Source organism: Athene noctua, chromosome 2, assembly GCF_965140245.1.
Source record: "Athene noctua chromosome 2, bAthNoc1.hap1.1, whole genome shotgun sequence".
Taxonomy (NCBI): Eukaryota; Metazoa; Chordata; class Aves; order Strigiformes; family Strigidae; genus Athene; species Athene noctua.
Genome location: NC_134038.1, coordinates 38,264,066 through 38,285,488, shown reverse-complemented (window position 1 = coordinate 38,285,488; position 21,423 = coordinate 38,264,066). Strand labels below are relative to the sequence as shown.

General features: G+C 37.0%; 1 protein-coding gene across 6 annotated transcripts in view; it reads right to left on the bottom strand.

Moving 5' to 3' along the window:
- Positions 1 to 21,423, bottom strand: part of ARFGEF1 (ARF guanine nucleotide exchange factor 1) — a 100,754-nt gene that overhangs the window by 41,072 nt on the left and 38,259 nt on the right. For 5 of the 6 annotated variants that reach the window (XM_074898862.1, XM_074898859.1, XM_074898861.1 and 2 more), the window contains exons 4-10: positions 20,376 to 20,522; positions 9,532 to 9,711; positions 7,308 to 7,581; positions 6,690 to 6,803; positions 5,883 to 6,055; positions 4,663 to 4,796; positions 1,098 to 1,332 (exon numbers count right to left, since the gene is read on the bottom strand). In XM_074898862.1, the coding sequence (XP_074754963.1) occupies positions 1,098 to 1,332; positions 4,663 to 4,796; positions 5,883 to 6,055; positions 6,690 to 6,803; positions 7,308 to 7,581; positions 9,532 to 9,711; positions 20,376 to 20,522 (1,257 nt within the window). Of the gene's footprint in view, positions 1 to 1,097; positions 1,333 to 4,662; positions 4,797 to 5,876; positions 6,056 to 6,689; positions 6,804 to 7,307; positions 7,582 to 9,531; positions 9,712 to 20,375; positions 20,523 to 21,423 lie in introns of all 6 variants that reach the window. The other variant, XM_074898858.1, reaches the window with a different exon arrangement.

Here is a 21,423-nt window from a genome sequence, read left to right as displayed (position 1 = left end):
ATGAACTGTGGACACCCACTACTACTTTATTTACCATGGAATTAAGATCCCCAGCACACTGAGAAAATAAGCAATGTCTTGCCAAGAATATGAACTTATCTCTGCTTAAGGCCAAAGGACTTAAATAATGAGTACACCTTTTGAGACCTGAAGAAATGAAATTATCTTATTCAGGACATATATTGATGTAGGTCCTGACATACAAAGGGAGTGGCTACAATAACCAAATAGCTGGGATTTCCCTAGAGAAAGAAATCTGTTCAAGTGACCTCAAAGAGAATCCATAATGCATTTGAAGTCATTAATTTTTATTCTAAAATTCCTCTGCAAAGTAATATATTACATAATCTTTTAGTAAGTGTATTCATTTGCTTGTACTACGTAGCGCAGAGCTAAAACTTCCCAATCGTCTTATTGAACATTGGTTAACAGAGCTTAACCACAAACCTATTCATTTCTGAGTTTCAGCAACATTCTGAGATAATATCCTGCCACAGCCAACAGAAAAGTCTGATTTTTACATGAAGGAAACTAACTCATATACTAACAGTAGTGGGTATGGCCATGTTATGATTGTAAAAGTTCACCTCAATCAGCATAAATCTAAGCGTGTTCTGCACTGTAGAATTTCTTAGTTTATGTTAATGTCTATTATTAAGTGATGAAATGGCCTGCCTCTTTATTTACTTAATATACTTAATTTCATGTTCTAGTTAAAATATGATGGACTTCTTTTAAACATCCCTACAGAAGTTCTCCCATCACATTCCACTTCAGCAAGCAGCACTACTGCAAGTGTCACATTACTTCTGATGTTACAGAGCAAATTTTATTTAATCTGTAAGTATTCCAAAGAAAATGCTGCTATTGTAGTTGAAGGAGTTGAAGGTTTCAAGCGCATTGTTGCAAGCAAGTCCATTGCCACTGCGTGAAAAAGAGCTTCTACGCACAGGAAGACCTGGCAGGTCTTACACAAAAGCTGAGATTCAGAAAGGAAAACAAATTTATCTAAGCAAGAACAAGCTACACACAAATATATAAACAAATGTTCACTTAACACCCTCCCACCCCTTAAATTAGAAATTCATGTAACTTACCTCGATCTGCATCTTTAGATGAGTCTTAAAGTTTGAGAGGAGTGTAAGAAATATGGAAAGTGAAAGTTCAAAAACTTCTGGAACTGATGAGACTCCATTTTTTGACAGCGCAACACAAAGGTACTGCTTAATAGCATTAATAAACATCTCATTTGTCCTGAAGACAGGTCCTGCATTTTGCAGAATGGACAGAAGCAACTGCAATGAAAGAATCTTTGATCGCAGCTCATGAGATCTAGAATAAAGCAATGCATCATATCAGCTCAGTTTAAGTCATAAAAAACCCCCATTCTCTTGAATACACACCATGATTTTCTATGTGAAATGTTTATGAAATAAACTCAAATTTGACACAACCTGGTGTAGAATAAGTCAGAAAAAGATGTTGATCTTTTTTGTTGAAGTGGTCACTCTTCAGCTAAGAAGGTGGGCAAGAATAACCTTTTCCAGTTACTGTTTCTCTCCATTACTGTTGAGTCACACTCTCTTCTGTAGCACAGCACTGCAGAACAGCAGCAATAGTAGGCAATGCTGCCCATCTCAGCCAGAGGATGAAGGGCAGCATTCTTTCCTTTTAATGAATTTTTGGAAGATACCATCTAAAATATCCAGTCCATCTATAGAAACCGGACTACCCTCCTCCTCTATTTTCTCCAGCACAGGAAGAGAGTTGAAGGCCCATAAAGACAACAGCTGTACTGCCTGACCTACTTCCTCCCAACACTGAAATGTCTTTTCTCAAATACCGTATTTCATATTGTGTATCAGTTACTGGCCCCATCCCACTTCAAGAGCAACCAAGATACATAATATGCCTATTTTAAGCATAGCAATAGCAAAGTCAGGCAACTGCAGTGCTGTTAAGTGCTCCACAGTAACATCACGCTTCTTACAGACTGAAGCAAACTAGAACTCCTGTCAGAACAGTGCTACTATTTATGCAAAAGAACCCCACCCCAAACCACACAGACAAAAAAGTGTAAAGGAAATCTGCATCTATGAAGATATAATGCAATTTAAATAGCATTCTGGGTGAAAGCATTCTCTCCTCAGACTCCTGATGCTCCTTCCCACTTCTGATCATCTCAAAAAAGACTACAGCTCTTCTGAAGAGCAAGTATAGAATCAAATGGTTTTCCCAACAACACAGTCCACAGCTGTCATTGAAAAACCACCCACTGACAGAGGACAGTTAGGAAACACAAGGAACAATGACAATAAATTTTTCATACAGTACAGCCCAGATAAGAGTATGGAGCACTTCAAGTCAACACGTGACACAAAATAGCTGGGTATTTGCCATATACTGCAAAAACATGAGCTTAATGGGAAAAAAAAGTAATCCAGTCTAGCTAAAAACAACAATGCAAGTTAATAACAAGTATGTTGCAAATAAACTCAATGACTTCTGCACTCTGGCAAAAGGAGTGAGATGGGGAGAAACAATCTACAAGCATTTCAAACTCATAGAATATAATCTCAAGACTAGACTTTTTGTCTGAAAATGTTTTTAAGAAGCAAAACATAGCCAGTCAAATTGAGTGAGGAACTTTTTCCTCCCAATCCTCCTAATGGGCTGCAGGTGAAAATAAATGCCCCAAAGTAAATGCCCAGAGCTCTCTGTAGAAGTTCTGCAAGAAAATGCCTGGCTCTGGACACTGCACAGCTGCATGGGACCTAACATAAAACAATCTCTTTTAATGGAAAAGGCTTGATTTTTTTTTTTTTTTTTTTTTAAAGTCAACTCACAGCTGAAGTCCTAACTTTCTGGCCTTACCAATTCTGTATGGTACGTAGAGCCCACTTAATTTAAAACAAGTTTAAGAACTAAAATCTAATAAATGAACCTTAAAGACATGTCTCCCCCATCTTATTTCATTCCAGGGAAAACGGAGATGAAGAGATTACACAGGTTCCCAGGAAGTATAACCTTGATCTCAACTCCCAGCCTTGTGATTTTAAGCTAAAAGCTCCATGACCAGTTACCTAAAATTTAAAAATATATTTGTTAAAGACTCCATAGCTAATTTCACTGAAAAGATTATTTTTAAAGAGGCTGATAAGAGTTTTTTTAAATGCTGTAGATATCCTACGCCTCCTCTTCCAATTACAGCATGTTTGTAATAGTTCAAAAAGCCATCAATGCCTCAGAACCACCAATAAATTCTAGGCACTTCTCCAAACACGGGACTTTTAGAATGCCTTTGCAGCTAATTCTTGTTGCCCTAAATATGATTTCCTCCAATCTGTTCTATATGAAGAGCTTAATCAGTTTTAATATGAACATCAAGGACTCCATGGATTCAGAGGAGATGCTCCAAGTGCCTCAATAGCTAACTCTCTCTGAAAGAGCAGCAGTAATCTACTAAAACCTTTAATAAATGGACAATCTTAGTCTCAGAGAACTGACTAAAACCAGAGGATTTTCATGGCATTTCCTGGAAGACAGATTCTCAAAAATATTGAGGAAAAACCTCATATCTCAGTCTTCATTCTTGAATGTCCTGACTTTCCACAGTGCATTTAATAGTTAACAATTTGAAAACAGTTCTATACTAACCCTTCAAACCCCTTTCTACTACATCATATTTTTTTTCAGCTTATTAAATCCACACCACATACTGCTAATTAAATTAAACTGTCTTAAAGTCACCTGCTTAAAAGTTAGACCTTGAAACAATAAAGCTGATTTTATTTTGAAGAATACTGGGCCTTTGGTTATCATCAGAAGTCATACTACAGTCTTATTATCTTAGGAATGAAAAAAACATTCCTCTTTAAAATTGTTACCAATTGTTCCTAATGTGCAAAAAAGAGATGCATATAAATTCTATCTAAGACCAGAAAACCAAAGTTCTTTGCCAGTACTCAACAATTAACTAATACTGGTGCCCATCTATAGAGGAGAATATTTTTTGTGTGTGTACAATGAAAAATTCTCTAAGCCAAATTGAAAACATGGTATCTTCAGTCAGAGGACAAAAGTTCCAAAACAGCCAAATACAGACTTTGTTTTCAAAACATCTGTGTTTCCACTAAGGAGGCTCTCAAAAGTGTCCAACACAAACAAAAGAATGAAACAGTGTATCACAAGTTTATCATAACCAGTACCAGCTCAAAGTGAGGAGCTTATATTAAGATCAAGTAGAGTTAGGTATGTACACGCAAGAGATGTTAAGAAACTGTGGGGCATAAACAGCGACAGTTAAGAACTTAGGTATTACTTAAAAGCAGAGCGTTAGTCAAGACCAAGAATACCTTAAGACCTTCTTTACAAACAATTCTGAAAAACATTATAAAGAGCAACTTGAAAGAACATGATGTACTTACAGGAAGCATAGGCATTGTTAAGAAACTTCTAAAGAGGTAGACGGGTAGCAGCAGTTGCTTTCGTTTAACATACAAAAGATGCATTAAAATATAAAAGCACCTTTTCACAATTTCTAGGTTCTTTTTACCATGCCATTATCTTCTCAGTAACTGAAGGCTCTCAAAAATATTTAAATAATTTATTTTTATTTTCAAATAGAAAAGATTCATTATGAGAACTCTTAATTCTCCTTACTTTGGATCTGGCGGTCCATCTGACAGGGGCTTCATGGAGAGTTTACACAGTGACCTGAATACAAGGAAGGCATCCTTTTGTAAAATGTGGGAAAACTTAGCACCAGGGGTAGGTCCTGAAGAATTTCCAGATTCCTAAAGAAGTTAACATATTTCAGTATTCCATTTTGTATTAGCAGGGTGTGTAGGGAAATCCCCACCTCCTATCAACAAGAAGTTAACGTATTATACCAATATAACTAATTCACTATAGCTTTAAGGTCTCAAGACTAAACTAAACCAAAACATTCTGTTCAATTAAAATGAGCAAACTCACTAATAAAAACTGCCATCTCAGTAAAAATTCAGATTAAAGACTGTCATGAAATTAGGTAGGTCAAGTTTAAGTAAAGGAACTTGCAGTGAATTGCCTTCAGACTTTTTCAGTAGATAACTAGGTTTTTTTTAAAAAAAAACAACACAACAAACTTGATATTTTAATACAATGAGAGTAGGTATGTATCTGTGGCAAGATACATTTGGTAAAACTTCGATGGCACAATAATCACCTGTATTACTAAGTTCTTGCAATTCTGTATTGTTGTTTCTTATATAAGCAACATATTTAATGTCAATCTTCTATTTGTATGGCATACATGACTCCAGCTTTTTAAGCTTAAATTCCATTATTCCCAAACCTAATTACTCAGATACCCTCTGTCAGTTGACAGAACACTCATGCTGATATTTGACACAACAGAGGGAGTGTATTTACACATCTTTTTTGTTAATGAAAATCAAATCCTCTCAGACATGAAACTTATCTGAAATCACTGCAGTAAGATCGTGCTGTAAGCTTGAAATTTCTATTTATCATTTGAAGAGAGCACAATGAAATTACACAAGCATGTCTATAATGGACTATATTCCTCACTATATGTATTGAGTGATAGTTTTACAGGTTCTCAGGAGTACTTCAAAAAACAAGGGACAGTTCTCTAATACTGGAACAGTGTGCTCTATGGGGCAGCTAAAAATATACAAGGACAAAAAGCATCACCTGCAAAATTTACTTACGAAAATTTAATAGTGCATTAAAATAGAATAATGCTTAGAGCATGACTTAATATTTTAAATTCATCTGAGTAACCTATTTTATGGATTTATATTAAACACACTCTGCACAAGTGTTGGGCAACACATTACTTTTTTCAGTATTTCCTAATTTACAACTGCCTGTACCTGAGTATCGTTGGAAGAGACAGACAATCTGTCATCAGGTAAAGATGGTGTATAAGCAACAGAAATTGGAGTCCCTGGAATTCCATTTGCCTGAATGTTTTCACTGTCACTGCCATCCTCTAATGTTACAATTGTGCCATCACCACCTGCACTTTCAGTAGTCCCTTCCATATCTATCAGAAAAGATGTAAAAATGATAAACGTTACATGAGAATGCAAATTAAAGAGCTTTAAAATCTAACATTTAAATACTAAAACAACCATAAGCAAAGTATCATAAGAAGGAGTTTAAGGCAAAATTTACATGGTATATAACTAAACAAATTCCAAATATTCTTTATTCCCACTAATGAAACTTACAATTAAAAAATTACTTTTTAACTTTATATTGCCAGGTTCACCATTCTACCAAGTTTCCAAGAAGTATTTGAGGGGAAAAAAAAGTCACTGATGTGATACACACTTTTGAACAAACTGAAAAATGTACTGCTACACTGCTACTACAGACAGGCCCACTTGTGAAGAGTTTATGTGGAAACAAAACAGAAAAAAAAAAAGGAAAAAGAATTTGTATTTTAAAAAGAACATTAGTCTCCAATATAGGGTGTAAATGAATGTATGAAATCTTGTCGATTTTACTGTTAAATAATGCACAGCTAAGGTCTGATAACTAAGGTCTGATGCTGTTCTCTTCAGCATGTGTTAATTAATGACACATTTTAGTTAAATATTCAGAAGTGTTAAAATAATTCTTAATGTCAAGATTCAGACTGCAGTCACTATTGACTAGGCATATTAATATAATACCTCCAACTACTATGTTCACCATTTCCTGTACAATACTTTCTACAATTTCTTGTGCCTTCTCTTCACACTCATTGCTTTCACCATCATATGTTCCTCCATCAGCTTTAGAAAGATCTTTAAAAAGAAAAACAAACCCAAACAAATATTAATGAGAAACTCAGAAATTAAGGAGATATTTTACTTGCATTAAATATTTAAAAATTAAATTACCAATCTATTAATAGGAGAGTATATGTTTTTTTAAAAAAGCTGTGTTTGGATGCTCTGAAAATAGTATTTGCAGAACATAAGCATTCCAGTGTTTAACCTGTAAATGGTAATTAATCCACAGGCCAATGCCAACAAAAGACATCAATTACTGAAACATTGACAAGACATCATTAAACACAGAAAACTCACTGGTTTTGAGATGTTATTCTCAAAAACTTTCAGAGTATTACATAGGTTTAACAATGGTAACAAGGACAACAGGCGTTCTGCATTAGTTCTGCATTCAACTATTTGAAAATACATGCCTGACTCCAGATTTGGGAGAGTTGGAGAAACAGACAATCCTCAAGCCTTTCTTTTTACAGACCTTTTCCCTCCCTCCATGAAACAGAAATACACACTGATTACTTTCTGCTGCTGTAGCTTGGTCAGCTTCTGTCTGTTCATTTTCAGCACTAGAAATATCAGATCCATTTTCTGCCTCTGTATCTTCTTGAAGGTTCTTGTCCACATCATTTGTGCTGTGGTCAAGCTCTCTTTCATGTTCTTTGGATAGCTGATCAGTCTGTGTTGGAATATGTCTCAACTGAGGTGACTCAGGCTCATGATGGCTTACTGGAGACTGCTGTAGATGGTGTTGCTGTCTATGTCTTTCCTTTTCCATCTGTTTGGCTTCCTGAAGCTACAAAAACATTGCAATCACACAAGAATTTCACTATCAAAACAATGAGCTGCATATATTATTTTATAAACATGAAATCTCTATTGTTTCTGCTTACACAGTGCCTTCATAAAGCTGTAACAGTTTAAGAAAACGCATCCACTGTATTATTATAAATAATTTTAATATCATGGGATAAACCTTTGCAAGAAGGCTGCTTCTCAACTATGCCCATTACATTTAATTATACTTTCCCTGTGGAAGAGGGATGACTAAACTACACACAGTATAGAACCAAGAGTTGTCTGCCTGGCCTGTAAGATGATCAGCCAGGAGATGTGACAATATACAACAACTGCATGGAGAAACATCAAGGCAGCTCTGACAAAGAGAAATACACTCAAGAACTTAAATGAGTTTTCTGTTATCCTGCAAGCACGTGGTACTAAGGGAAAGACTGAAAAAAAGAAAGCCTCAATCCTGAAACTGGCTAAACATCCAGGGAAAAAAAACAAAAATAAGTGTTAAAACTGAAAAGAGCAGCACTTCCACAACACTACAGAAGACAGATCCTCAGAAAGGTATCATCATACTTTAAAACTGTAGGGCAAAGACTATTTCAGTTTTGCAGTTCCTTGATCTGGAATCCCCAGTAAAGAAAGAATTTCTGTAACTTGTCTAATGGTTAAGAGAACAGTCATTAAAGACAAACCAAAGGAGGATGTCCTTTGAGGACATGCTCTAAGGACTGGCTTTCTATCCCTGAAGAGTCTAGTGTTTACCAAAAGTTTTGTAACTTTCTATAGTTACTTTGGGTACTATGAACTCAACCCTTTACTCTTCCACTTAAAGCTTTCTATGCTGCATCTTTTGGGATGCTATAGATCCCCAAGTAGGTATTATCTTTCATATTACAGCTCATATAATTTCTTCCAGAATTTGTTAGCTATCATATTAAAATAACTGCCCTGAGCGTGCAAAAAAAGCAGAACTACTTATCAACTTGCATGAAGACCACACTTATAGTCTGACAAAAAATGAAGACTTCCATTGTAGAATAAGTTGCTTAAAAGGACAGTAACTGCACAAATTTCTCAGGCACTGCATGGCTTTTGGCATGACTTATCATAAATATGTCTTATAAATCTTCGACTATGATGATACCACATACCAATAAGCAGTTGCTTCTGAAAGTATGTAAGAAAGTACTACCAATTCTTAGATAAAACATCAGAGTTTGTAATAATACAGTAGAATTACTTCTAGAAGTAGCTAGGAATTTAAACAAATCTCAAATCTGGCCAGTTGCTTTTTTTGTTTCTTTGGGGTTTAGGTGTTGGGGTTTTTTTAATAGGAATTAGGACCATTACTTTGCCTTACTGATCTTTATTATCAGCAGTGGAAGGCACAGGGCATATGTTGGGGTCCCTGCTGACAACTCACAACAGCAATTTCAGTGACATGTTAGTGACTACTACACATTCAAATACTTAAAAAAATGTAAATGATTACATGACTGGAAATTTTTTTTTTGTTTGGGTTTTTTTGGTAAGTTTTTTGGGTTTTTTTCTTAAATCATGGATTACTTCTTTAGTTTTTATCATCACAAAAACGTTAGAGAATTTCACTAAACACTAATGACCTCCATATGCACTCTTATGCAGGTAGTGTGGCATTTCTTGATAGTCTGAAAATAGAAACTGAAGTTGAATATATCCATTAAATATAGAGGACTGCTATGAGAAGTTTAAATCCTACACACCACCCCAATCCCCAGAAACACATTTCACACATATTTCAGAGTGCAGAACACAAAATGAACAATGTAAGATACCAGATTCTTTTTTTTTGTTTTTTTTTAGAGAAGTACCTAAGTTTGGAAAGCCAAAAAGCTTTAATAATAATGACAAAACAAATCTCTCAAGCTGATTTTAAGAGCTAGTTTCTATATAAAGATACTGAGATACTCACTGCTTGATTTTCCATACGTGCAAAAATGACATTCAGCATTTGTGTTAGAGTGGCCTTGGCTGTGGTTTGATTTATGAGATTTTTGCTTGCTAGATAGATATTGTAACATGTTCTTACAGCCTGTAGCACTGTTCCTTCGTGGATTTCTATGTGTTGAGACGTTACTGCAGTGAGCAAAGCCTAAATAAACAAACACACATATACATATGTTTTCCATTCAAGACTTGTATTGTCAGTCATATAGTTTGCAATGAATAAATACGAAAGTTTGATTACTCTGAAAATATAGCTAGGTACATATCTTGAACTGCAGTTTTAATTAAGTTTTCCCAGGTACTCTTGTAGTCATATTGGAACATCATACATACCCGGTCATATTAAATTGAAAGTGGTTTTAATCAACATATCTAGGAAATACATGTTTCACAGCATGTAAGAGCAAGAAGTTACCTACTGAATTACCAGACTGGAAGTTAATAAAAGTAATCCTAGAATCTTCTAGTCACAAAACATGAACAACAGACCACCTGTTAAAATCCTGAAAGCAATCTGAAGTGTCCAAAAGTTGTTTTACAAATAAATGTAAATGTGAAGAAAAAGACTGAGTATGAAAGTAGGCAGTTGTAAGTGGGACAACTGCCCTTTCTAAACAATCTTTGAGTAGATGCTAGAATATTGTGTTGCCCTCTCTGTAGGAATTAACTTCTTTCTATTTAGGCAAGTATCCGCTTCTCCTTTAAAAAAAAAAAAAAAAAAAAAAGCAAAAAAGCAAATAAGCCTCTAAAAGCTCAGGTAACACAAAAGTAAGAAAGACTTACCTTTATGTGAGGTAGAGGCAGGCTGGATTATAAAGCAATAATAGAGGTAGATGAAAGCTAAGGACAGGGTATGAAGACATTCTGAGAGGTGCATGTTGGAGAGGGGAAAAGCTTGGTCCACAACAGAACAAACATGTTTACACTGATCACTGTACTCAGCAGAAGAAATCAGGGAATTTTAGGCATTAAAGACTTTGACAGACTTAATGATTTAATGGGATGTTGAGAGTAAGAGAGAACTGGAAGCACTGGAAAGCTCATACTTTTGCAAGTTTATCACAGTTAAATACAGAAGTTATTTTAAGTGTTGTGTAATTTATAAGCATCAAACCATGGCATCAAACCATGCTTAACTTCTCTTACTAACACCTCTGTCCACACATGGCACCAACAAGTGGACAAAAAGTTATCACTATTAAAAACCACTGTAGAGCTTAACAGTAAAAAGAAAATTAAAGATCCATCTCACTAAGCTGTTGCTGAAGAGACCTGAATTCTACTCCTAGATAAGCAGTCTGTTAAGGTCCCTTCCTATTCTGCCTGTGATGCTTTAGTCCTCTCATCACTGGACATAGGGAGGTATATATATGAAGGACTGTACTTACATTTCTTACTGGAGAGTACACATTTTTATCTGCATTACCACTAAACAGCATCTCACACTCAATCTACAAAGTAGTGCTGCCTAAATGCCCAGTAGAACTCGTTTTTTATCAAAAATCAAAGGGGAAAAAAATTCAAAAAACACCGAACCAACTGAAGAAAAGAAATCAGAGGTAGGCAAACTGTAGACAATGGTTTCGTTAAAGTAACTTGAGTCTCCAAGCACTGATACTGTTCTTGTTTTTTTCCCCTCCCAAAATTCAGTTTACAACTCACCAGCCTTCTAAAACCCAAGTAGTCCTAAGTTAAAATTCACACCCCCATCCCTAATTCTTACCCTCTGTGTGCAGTGATTCAATACTTCCACAAAACTTATCAATACCCTGCCTCTGTTACTGGAAACATCATTCAGGATAAAGGACATATAAAAGACAGAAGAAAATCCAGTGCCTTATCTGGATGGAGATCAGTGACATGTGGTGTCCCTCAGGGGTCTGTGCTGGGATCGGTACTGTTTAATATCTTCATCAGCGATGCAGACAGTGGGATCGAGTGCACCCTCAGCAAGTTTGCAGGTGACATCAAGCTGAATGGTGCAGCTGCCTTGCCTGAGGGATGGGATGCCATCCAGAGGGACCTGGACAAGCTCAAGAAGCTGGCTCATGTGAACCTCATGAGGCAAGGCCAAGGGCAGGGTCCTGCACCTGGGTCACGGCAACCTCCAGTATCAATATACGCTGGGGGGTGAATGGATTGAGAGAAACCCTGTGGAGGAGGACTTGGGAGGTATTGGTGGATGAAAAACTGGACACAAGCCAGCAATGTGTGCTCACAGCCCAGAAGGTCAACCATATCCTGGGCTGCATCAAGAGAAGTGTGGTCAGCAGGTCAAGGGAAGTGATTCTATCCCTCTACTCCACTCTCATGAGACCCCACCTGGAGTACTGTATCCAGAGCTAGAGCCTTCAGCACAAGAAAGACATGGACCTCTTGCAGTGAGTCCAAAGGTGGGCCACAAAAATGATCAGATGGATGGAACCTATCAGTTTCCCCTATGAGGAAAGGCTGCGAGAGTTGGGGTTGTTCAGCCTGGAGAAGAGAAGGCTCCAAGGAGACCTTATAGCGGCCTTCCAGTACTTAAAGGGGTCTTACAAGAAAGATGGGGATGGACTTTTTAGGAGGGCCTGTTGTGATAGGACAATGGGTAACAGTTTTAAAAGTAAAAGAGGGTAGATTTAGACTAGACATAAGGAATAGGTTTTTTACAATGAGTGTGGTGAAACACTGGAACAGGTTGCCCAGAGAGGCAGTAGATGACGCATCAGTGTAAACATTCAAGGTCAGGCTGGATGGGGTTCTAAGAGACCTGCTCGAGTTGAAGATGTCTCTGCTCATTGCAAGAGGGGTTGGACTAGATGATATTTAAAGGTCCCTTCCAATCCAAACCATTCTATGATTCTGTTCCATGATCTCCTACCAATGAGTCTGCCACCAAAACCTATTCAAACACTTAAACCATTCACCAACTCTCCCTTTCCTTCTCCCCTTAATACAAACACCCTCTACACTTGCTGTCCTGGTTCAGCTAGGATAGAGTCAAGTTTTTCCCCAGCAGAGAGAGAGGGGGAAGGGATCTTCAGCTGGGTTATTCATACCATGCTGACATCAGGTCCAGGGGCGGAGCCTTTTTACTTTCACTTCTGGTTTTGGGGGTTGCCATACACGTGGCGGGTTTGCTCCTTGACCATTTAGCGGTATTTCTCTGTATATCTTTTGTCTCGTTCACTGTTATTGCTGTTCATTGTTATTATCATTGCTACTGTTGTTGTTCAGATTGTTCTATCACTCTGTTGTATTAAATTCCTTGTTACTTTAGCTCGGGTCTGTGCCTAACTTCCAGCCCGACCGGCTGCGGGTGGGGGAGGGGCAACGGCAACGTGCTCTCCGATCCCGGCAGGAGTTAAACCTGCACACTGGCCTACACATGCCATTCTGTGTGACATTTTCATTTATTCACTTCATTAAGTGTTGTACTGTTCCACCTCTACCTTATGGCCAGGAATTTCTGGGGGGTTTCTGAGACTTGCAGATACTGGGTTAAAAATACGCCGAACCCTATTAGTTGCACATTTCAGATCAGGTAACTGATCTATATCCCCTATACTACAGTACTCTCACAGTCCAAAATTTATCCCCAAAGCTACTCACATCAATCACAGGTCTGCTGACTTCTCCAACTCTTTCCTACATGTTTCAGGAGCAAACAAAATCACCCTGAAGGCAAGTAAGTCCCAGTGATTAGATTCTGCACTCTCCAATCTGGCTGGAAAGGCTGCACACCTGTACATATTTTAGCATTCTGCTTTTTCAAGTTTTGTGTATCATGAAGTCCTCGAAGTCCAAACCAGAAAGCTCCCTTAATCTTTCACTAATAATTCTGTAAAAGAATTAGCCTTGAAAAACTTCGTCTACGCTAGTTTAAAAAAATAATATCAGTAACTCCTGAAAACAAGCCAAACAAGTGGAGCCCAGGCATAAATAGACAGCTATTTTTTGCCAAAGCACTAATGTTTGGGCCCAATACAGTAAGTACTTAGATTTAGTTAAGACTTCTTTAACCCAATTCCAAAAGATAACACTGAGACACACATTTATATCAGTTTAAGAACCACCTACAATTTCTCACTTGGAAGATAAGGTCTCTTGCTGCCTAACATTTTGGACTCTAATGAAAAAGTGCAGTGGGGCAGGGGATCAAGTCTCTATCTCTTTTGTTCTAGCTATGTCATTCATAAAGCTACTCCTTTGAGTCACTTCTTGTCTCCTTGTTAAATTCAGGTGATTAGAAATTTGATATTTGAAAGTCCAGTATTAACTTCCATTGCACTTCCAAGAAACCCGTAGGTTTTTTCCCCCTATTTTTAATAATAGGAGACAATGCCTGCTAGTAGAAAAAGGTGACAAGGCTACAGATGGATTATGTGCTCTTTTGTTTTAATAGGCTTAGCAGCCTGAATTTCCTAAGTTTCTTCAGTATGCTTGTTATGACTACTAGAGCTTGGCTCTTTTCACACCACCTGATCAGAGGGTGTGGAGGCAAAGAAATGTTTACACAGAGAGAGAGACATACCTTCTTAACATCTTAATCCAAATTCACGGAATAACTACATCTACGCAGACTGAGGAATCAGTCTTTCCAGCAGGGCATCTCTTTGCAGATATCTATTAAAGAGTTCAACTTCACTACAGAGATTCTGATAGTAACTTCTTTAGGTTTCTTTCTTTCTCAGGCACTAGAGAGGATGATCCCTAAACATGTTTGTAAACTCGTAAGCATTTTTAACTTTGATCTTTTGCTAATATCTTTCATATTTCTTCCCAATTAAAGCCACCTTCAGGCTATTAGTCACGCTTACTTCATGTCTCAGTGCCATTTCTCTTCCTCTACTATCACAATCTAACAGAAATATAAGAATGAACATGAGACAGGAAGTATTTTACAATTACTTTCTGACAACATCCTTCCCTCTTGGTAACTTCCATTTAGGGCTCAATTTGACAGCATGCCCTAAACGACATCACCTCATTCTGTATCACAAAAGAGTGTATCATTACCAGAACTGATGTGACAGCTAACCCCGAGTAACTGCACATTACGATCAGGAGCAGCAGTCCTGCTCTTCTGAAACCCCTGTCAACTCGGATGTTAGGAAACTAATTCTTCCCTTTCTTACTTTATCAGTTTTCATCAGATTACTCTCCAACTTTACTCTGTGGCCAAACAGCTACTAGGTCCAATGCAAGGAGGAAGAGAGAGGAGACAGGTGAGTAGAAGGCAACAACCTCAGCAACAGTCCCCGGTTAAGCAGGATTACACAAAATCTCAAACTGCTGCACAGCAATGCACGTCCTTGAGAGATGGAACACAAAAGCTCTGCCTTACTCCCAGCTATATATATTGCTTACTTTGCAATGGTCTGGGGCTTGAAGCCACTTGTGCTATTTTAGTGGCAACACATTAAAACAATTAAAACCAAACAGAACAAAAAAAACCCCACAGGTGATTTTCTGGTGTTTGGTTTTGGGGACTTTTGTTTGTTTGTTTTAAAAACGATTTTAGTGGATTCAGAGTATTTATTAAATCCATGCCAGGACAAGGGATGGAGTAAGACAACATCTGGCAGCAAAGCCTGGATGGAAAAATATGTCTCTGCAGACTGCAGTGGCTCTACTGACTATGACAGCATTAGTTTGCTCTTTTCTATCTTGGTAGATTTGCTGCTCAAGTCTTCTTGCAGATGAGTTCTCACTCCTGGTCACACTTAGCTCATCTGTTTTCATCCAGTATCTTCAGAGTGAGCTGAGAGATGATTACTACTTTACTGTACTCCCTCCCTTTGCTGTTCTTTAGGCAGGGAAGGAAACCTTTGCAAAAACATTGCTAGCACTACCTCATTAACTTCAGGTCCTTCTACAAAAGTGTTCTTTGTCACAAAACCTGCAAAAATACCAACAGTCACCCAGCTTTCCTTGTTCTGAAACTACTGGCTATCATCCTGACTGTGACATTGTTTCCTTAGACCTTCCTTCCAGTCCTTCACACCTATTGTTCTGTATTTGAGAAAGACCCTATTGTTCCATGCCTCTACATAGTTACTATAAATAAAGTTTATTCATTTTTATAAACAACCATCAGATGGGTTTGGGAAAGGAGAAAAATCTTCAAGATTATATTTCTGAGTTACAGATTATCATATCATTGTATGACACCCACGGTATTTTTTTCTTTTACCCTGAAGCATGTTTGCCTATTTAGTGAATTTCCTATTATGTAAAATGAGTGTACTAGAACAGTACAGGAAATATCTTGATTTGTGAGGCAAGATTAATGTAGTTTAGTAAGTAAGCTAAATTGATATTAATTCTCTACTAAAACCACCCAGCATCCATCTATACCTGTAAACTTCTCATTCCTCTTACACTGAATATTCTGCAAGAACAGAATGGTTAGAGTGAAAGAAAGTAATTACAACCAGGAGAACAATCTAAGAACACAAAAGCGGCAGATGCAACTACATTGCAGACTTGCTAGGAAGGCTAATTTTCAACGCAGGGTCATTCTTTTCCTCCTCTCAGCCAACTATGATCATCTTATCTTTGGAAGATTTATGACACAGTACAGCCATCACCTGATCAGCACCAGCTTACTTTGGGTAAAATACTCACAATTCAGTTGCCTGGGAACTCTCCAGTAGTTGAGACAGCACATAAAACACAGTGGCCGTAACCCTTCTCTCTAATGTATTAGCTATTGAAACCGTGTAATTCCGTTCTGAGAAGGGCTATAGGGTTATTTTTAAATTACAGAATTTTTTAAAAGTCAACTTGAAGTCCAACTTATAATGAAATAATGTGTTACTATGGACTGACTTTTGGAAGAACACAGGAGACTTAAGTCCTTAAACCACAAAGCAACAAATATATTAAATAACACAAACATTCACTAATAGTGTATGATGTATGAGTATATTAAGAGTATTAAAAGTATGAGTGACACTAAAAAAAAAAAAATCATACAGAATGCAAAAATATAGTTCTCCAAGTGGCATTTTCTTTGTGAGCAAGTGCTAAGATTATCTCCTGCTTTTCACTATTTCCAAATTATTCAATCATTCATGTTATACATTTAGCATAGCTTTAAAAGACCTATGTTTATGTAACTTAAGTTTACCGACTTTAAAGACCTATGGAAATACACTGTAAGAGTATAAAAAATAGAAAAATACCCTGTTTGCTTCCAGCATGTTTTCACAGTCAAAACACTGATTTAAATCAACAGTGTCATATCCTAGATTCTACACCAGATTTCAGTAATAATGGATCATTAATTAACACCCAGTATTTGATTAAAACTAATTTTTTTTCTGCTTAATATCAATTTGAAGAAAAAAAAAAATCTATACTGTCAAGCATGTGGTCAGTTACCAGCCCTGAAACACACTGAAGGATTATGACTGTGGACACTTCAGAACGAACAGAACTACATTCCAGTTTCTCCTATGGAAAATAATATAAAGAACATAAATTATATAAGAATATAAAGTTTTATTTAATTTTATCACTGGAAACACTTAGGTGTTCAAAATTAACTAGAATCTAGTATGGAATTAAATGGATGCATATTTTGCAAGGCAGAATTATTTCAATTCCAGCTCTGAAAACGTAATCCTTCTCTAAAAAATAAAACTGCAAAATGATAAGTCAGCATTTTCAGGTTAAGTAATTGGTCCTAGCCATTAGCTTGAAGATGAAAGCCTCAAAATACAAAAATTCAGATGTAAAACCTCCTGCATCATTATTTCGATTCTCAAATCTTTCCATGATCCACAGCAGGAGGAATTAAGCTTTCTATGATCTTTTTATAGGAAAAAATAACCACAGTACTACATGATATTGTAGATGATTAAGTTATTTAGATAGCATTCAACACTACTGAAACACAACAGGATGTGGAACTGAAGAAGTATTTTCTAAGGGTCTTCTGAATTTGGAATCTGTTTTCACACAAGTTTTGTTAAAATTCTTTCAAACCTATTATCAACCTCCTTATTCCTCAGAATTAGTTAGCTTTTACAGTCATCCCATTCTGTAATCCAACCATAAATTGTTCTCCATTTTTAGTTAAATTTCAAAAGGCGACTTGTCCAAGCAATGTGTGATTCAACTTTCCTTCCTCCATGGTCACCAGTCATACTGACAGCGTGACTACTTGTAAAAAGACACATACAGGAGTTGACCTTATGAACAGTCTATTATATATGGAAGACTTGGGAAGCAGTCACTAAAATAACATTCATCTTTTCAAACTACAGCTATCAAGCACACACAAAAACCTTTCTTTGCCAAAAATGAACAACTTGAGCTGTCAAAGTATCTAGATAATAATACTTACTATACAGCAGACCAAGGAAAGAAAACACGGATGAGGATAAACAGTTGATCTCATGTCCCATCTTTCTTCCTCATCCCTACTCTTTCTTTAGAGATTTTTAAAAAGAAATTTAGTGTATTTTTTTATCATAATTGCAGTTCTTCAGGAACAAAACCGCCAGAAATAAATATAAACAGAACTTCAATTAAAACCTCTGCAGGTGTCGACAGGAAGTCTGCACACACACACACATCACAAATGCCATAGTAGGCCTAGCAGAGCAAGCCTGAGGGCAAAAAGCTTCAATCAAGGGAGGCTGTTTCAAACATAATTTGAATAAACGTTTTTCAGTGGCAGCAGTATCCTAATTAGTTGCTTTTTTCTGCCCCAGAAATCCTCACTGTAATAACTGAACAAGAATGTGCATGGCTTCCCATCAAAATTACACCAAATCAAACTAAAACTGCAAGAGGAAGGAAGGAAAAGGCCAATTTCCCAGACTGGTTCATTACAAAGTCTGCAGATGAAGAATGAGGGGGATTACACAGACAAGAACATGCAACAGAAACAAGAGGCAGAGAAGTTAAACTAGCCATCAACTGTCAGAACTACCACCAGACACAGCTCTAAGCTCAGATACCTAAAAAGAGACAAAGTACACTCCTCAGTCTCGGTAAGATTATTTCCCTGGCAGTCAACAGAAAGGTATTTTCAGAATGCCTAAGCAGCTCCCTGTTGGGAACCTGCTTAAGATGACTCCACTGCTGGAAAGCCATCTCGTAACTAACCAGCGTGGCTCCCAGATCTTAGCCTGAGGGCAGCACCCTATGTAAGGGCCTTCCATCCAGCATGCAGAACTGAGATAACCCTCCAGGGAGGAAGGTTCAAGGTTCTCAGATTTTACCATGGTGTTGATGATGCAGCTGCCCTGTGTGAACACTGCTCATGTGAGTAACAGCCTGGGAGTGCCAGCACATAAAGCAGGAGACCCAGGTTCCCTGTCTTCTATTGGCCTGATAGAATTAAAATTCTTCAGAGAACATACTGATCACCAGGACCACAGAAGAGTCTGAAAAGACACATGATCCATCCTTCAAATCATACTGGAGAAGCAGGGTCCACACTGAGCCCAGAACCAAATTGTTATGAAGCCTAAGAGAATATGACTGACTTAGCAGTTTTGTTATTTCCCCAAAGCAAGCCAAAGGTTCTTGTCTTTGCTAAGGTTATTTCTAATTTTGCTGCTTTTTACAATGTCCAGGGTACAGGACAAAGATGGAGTCAAAGCCAAAACAGTACTCTCCACTTTCCCAGGCATTCTAACATGGCAATTAGCTAAGTCTAAACAGTGAAGAAATTAAGGCACTAAATGAATTTACACACTTAATGCATTGTACAATTGTTGAAGAATTTACTTTCTCAACTATTTTCTTAGACAGAAAGAGTATCAGCTCACAGATAATTCCCTTCAGCCAGGGAGGGCCTGAATAAGAAAGCATTTGGAGAGAAGTTATTACAGTGAGAGGGAGATATAATGGGTTTCAACCACTGGAAGTTTAAATCAACAAAAACTTCCCTTTGCAAGATGAAAAATGTCTTAAATGCTTGGGCAACACAACACAACAAATCTAGAAAACAGCAGTATGAACCAACGTTCGTAATAACTGTCTGCTGAAGAAGTGCCAAGAAAAAGGAAGACTTGAGCTATGAAAAAACAGTAGCAGAATAAACTACATTCTCTGCAATAGAACAAGTAAATACAATCTGCAAGAAATGTCAACACCTCAGGAAACATATACACAAGAATACAAGGTAACAAATACTCCATTCCTCATAACTAACTTCAACTTCACTATTGTTCATCATCACTGTCATTCAAAGGCTACTGTTACAGGAGTAGGGTATGGTACTTCCACTAGGTGGCTAACTTCTATTACTTGGCATAATAATTTTCTGTAATAGATACCCAGAATTAACGGATGCAATCAGAAAACAGCTAAAGTTCCCCAGAAACTTATCTGTACAAACTTCACATGCAACATTTATACAAGCTATGGAAAGAAACCCTAGATCTCCTTCAAGCAGAAGTCTATGACACAGCAGCACAAAGCTACCATGGTAACGCCTGACTGCCAGGACTAATTGCATTTCATAAAACAGTTATAAAATGGATTTCAAAATCTGCTGCTTAATTACCATCTTCCTCACTGGCAGCACAGGATTATTTGATAGTAATTCCTTACAATTAGAGAGCTCCACGGGTCTGCGCACAAGACTTCACGTCAAACCATGAATTCATCCAAAATACAACAGCAGAGAATAGAGAAAGGAATGTAAGATAAGGAGTTTCCATCTCAAATAAACAGGATTGAGAAAAATATTTCAAAATTACAATTACATTTACAAATTGAACACTTCCGCTTTTAAACTCTGAGGCTATTAATGTCTTCTGCTGTCACCACTATAAATACTGGAAGTATTAATCATATTACCTTTATTATTTGTAGCTGAACCCCTTCGTCTGTTTGAGGGCCTTGGAAACAACCACATATTGTCTCAATAATTCTATCAATTAATTTTTTGCCTGGAGCTGTGCTGTCTGGAGCATTCCCTGTCAAGTGCCCATATGCTATAAGTTTCTGGAGAAAAGAAAAAAACCCCATATAAATAAGAGCTTAAAAAATAAGTCAGCTTTTCGTTATAAATAAATTCACTTGATAGCTCTAACTTGCACAGAATAATTAAAACAGCACATTTTATTCAAAGTCTCATAAAACATCCAAGGATTTTTTTTAAAAGTCTTCCAGATTTATTCAATTTTCACTCAGCAACTACAATACAAAGTTTGTCAGCAAGCTTAACATTAAAGATTTTGTTCATCAATTAACAATGTTTTAAAACAAACAGGATTCTAAAAACTATCTCACATCACACAAGTCTTCATATGTAGTCAACTCAAATGTTTTTAATACCAGATAAACCAGCTGCAAATGCTTTCTATTTAAGCTACTAGCTAGTCTTCTGGTTTAAAGTGTTCTATTATCCCTTTCTCTCTCTAGGTCTTTAATACTTTGAAATGGAATTTATTACAAAATTAACAAAATCCTCTTCCAAACACTTCAGGCATGAGAGTATTTGTATTTCTCCACAGCCCACCTACTTAAAAATACACAGAGTAGCAATGCATCATAGCATGACAGTATGCCAGGTATGCACATGCCTGTGTGCGAATTTAAATATATTAGTTGAGTTCACTGATGGGCTACTCAGGAGAAGCAAACTGCTAAATCCCATGCTGTAGAATTTGTTTTGAAAACATTACAGGAGTCTTTTGAGTTTTGAGAGACTAGACATCTCAAATTAAAAATGTCTGACTTCAATTATAAATAACACTACATGAATTTGATAATGTTATACGTGCTATGTTAGTTCAACACATAAACGTTTGAAAATAGGTAGTTGTACACTAACATAATAAAACTAACCCAAACCTGTAACTGCAGTAATACACATATACACAAGTAAACACACACATGTGCT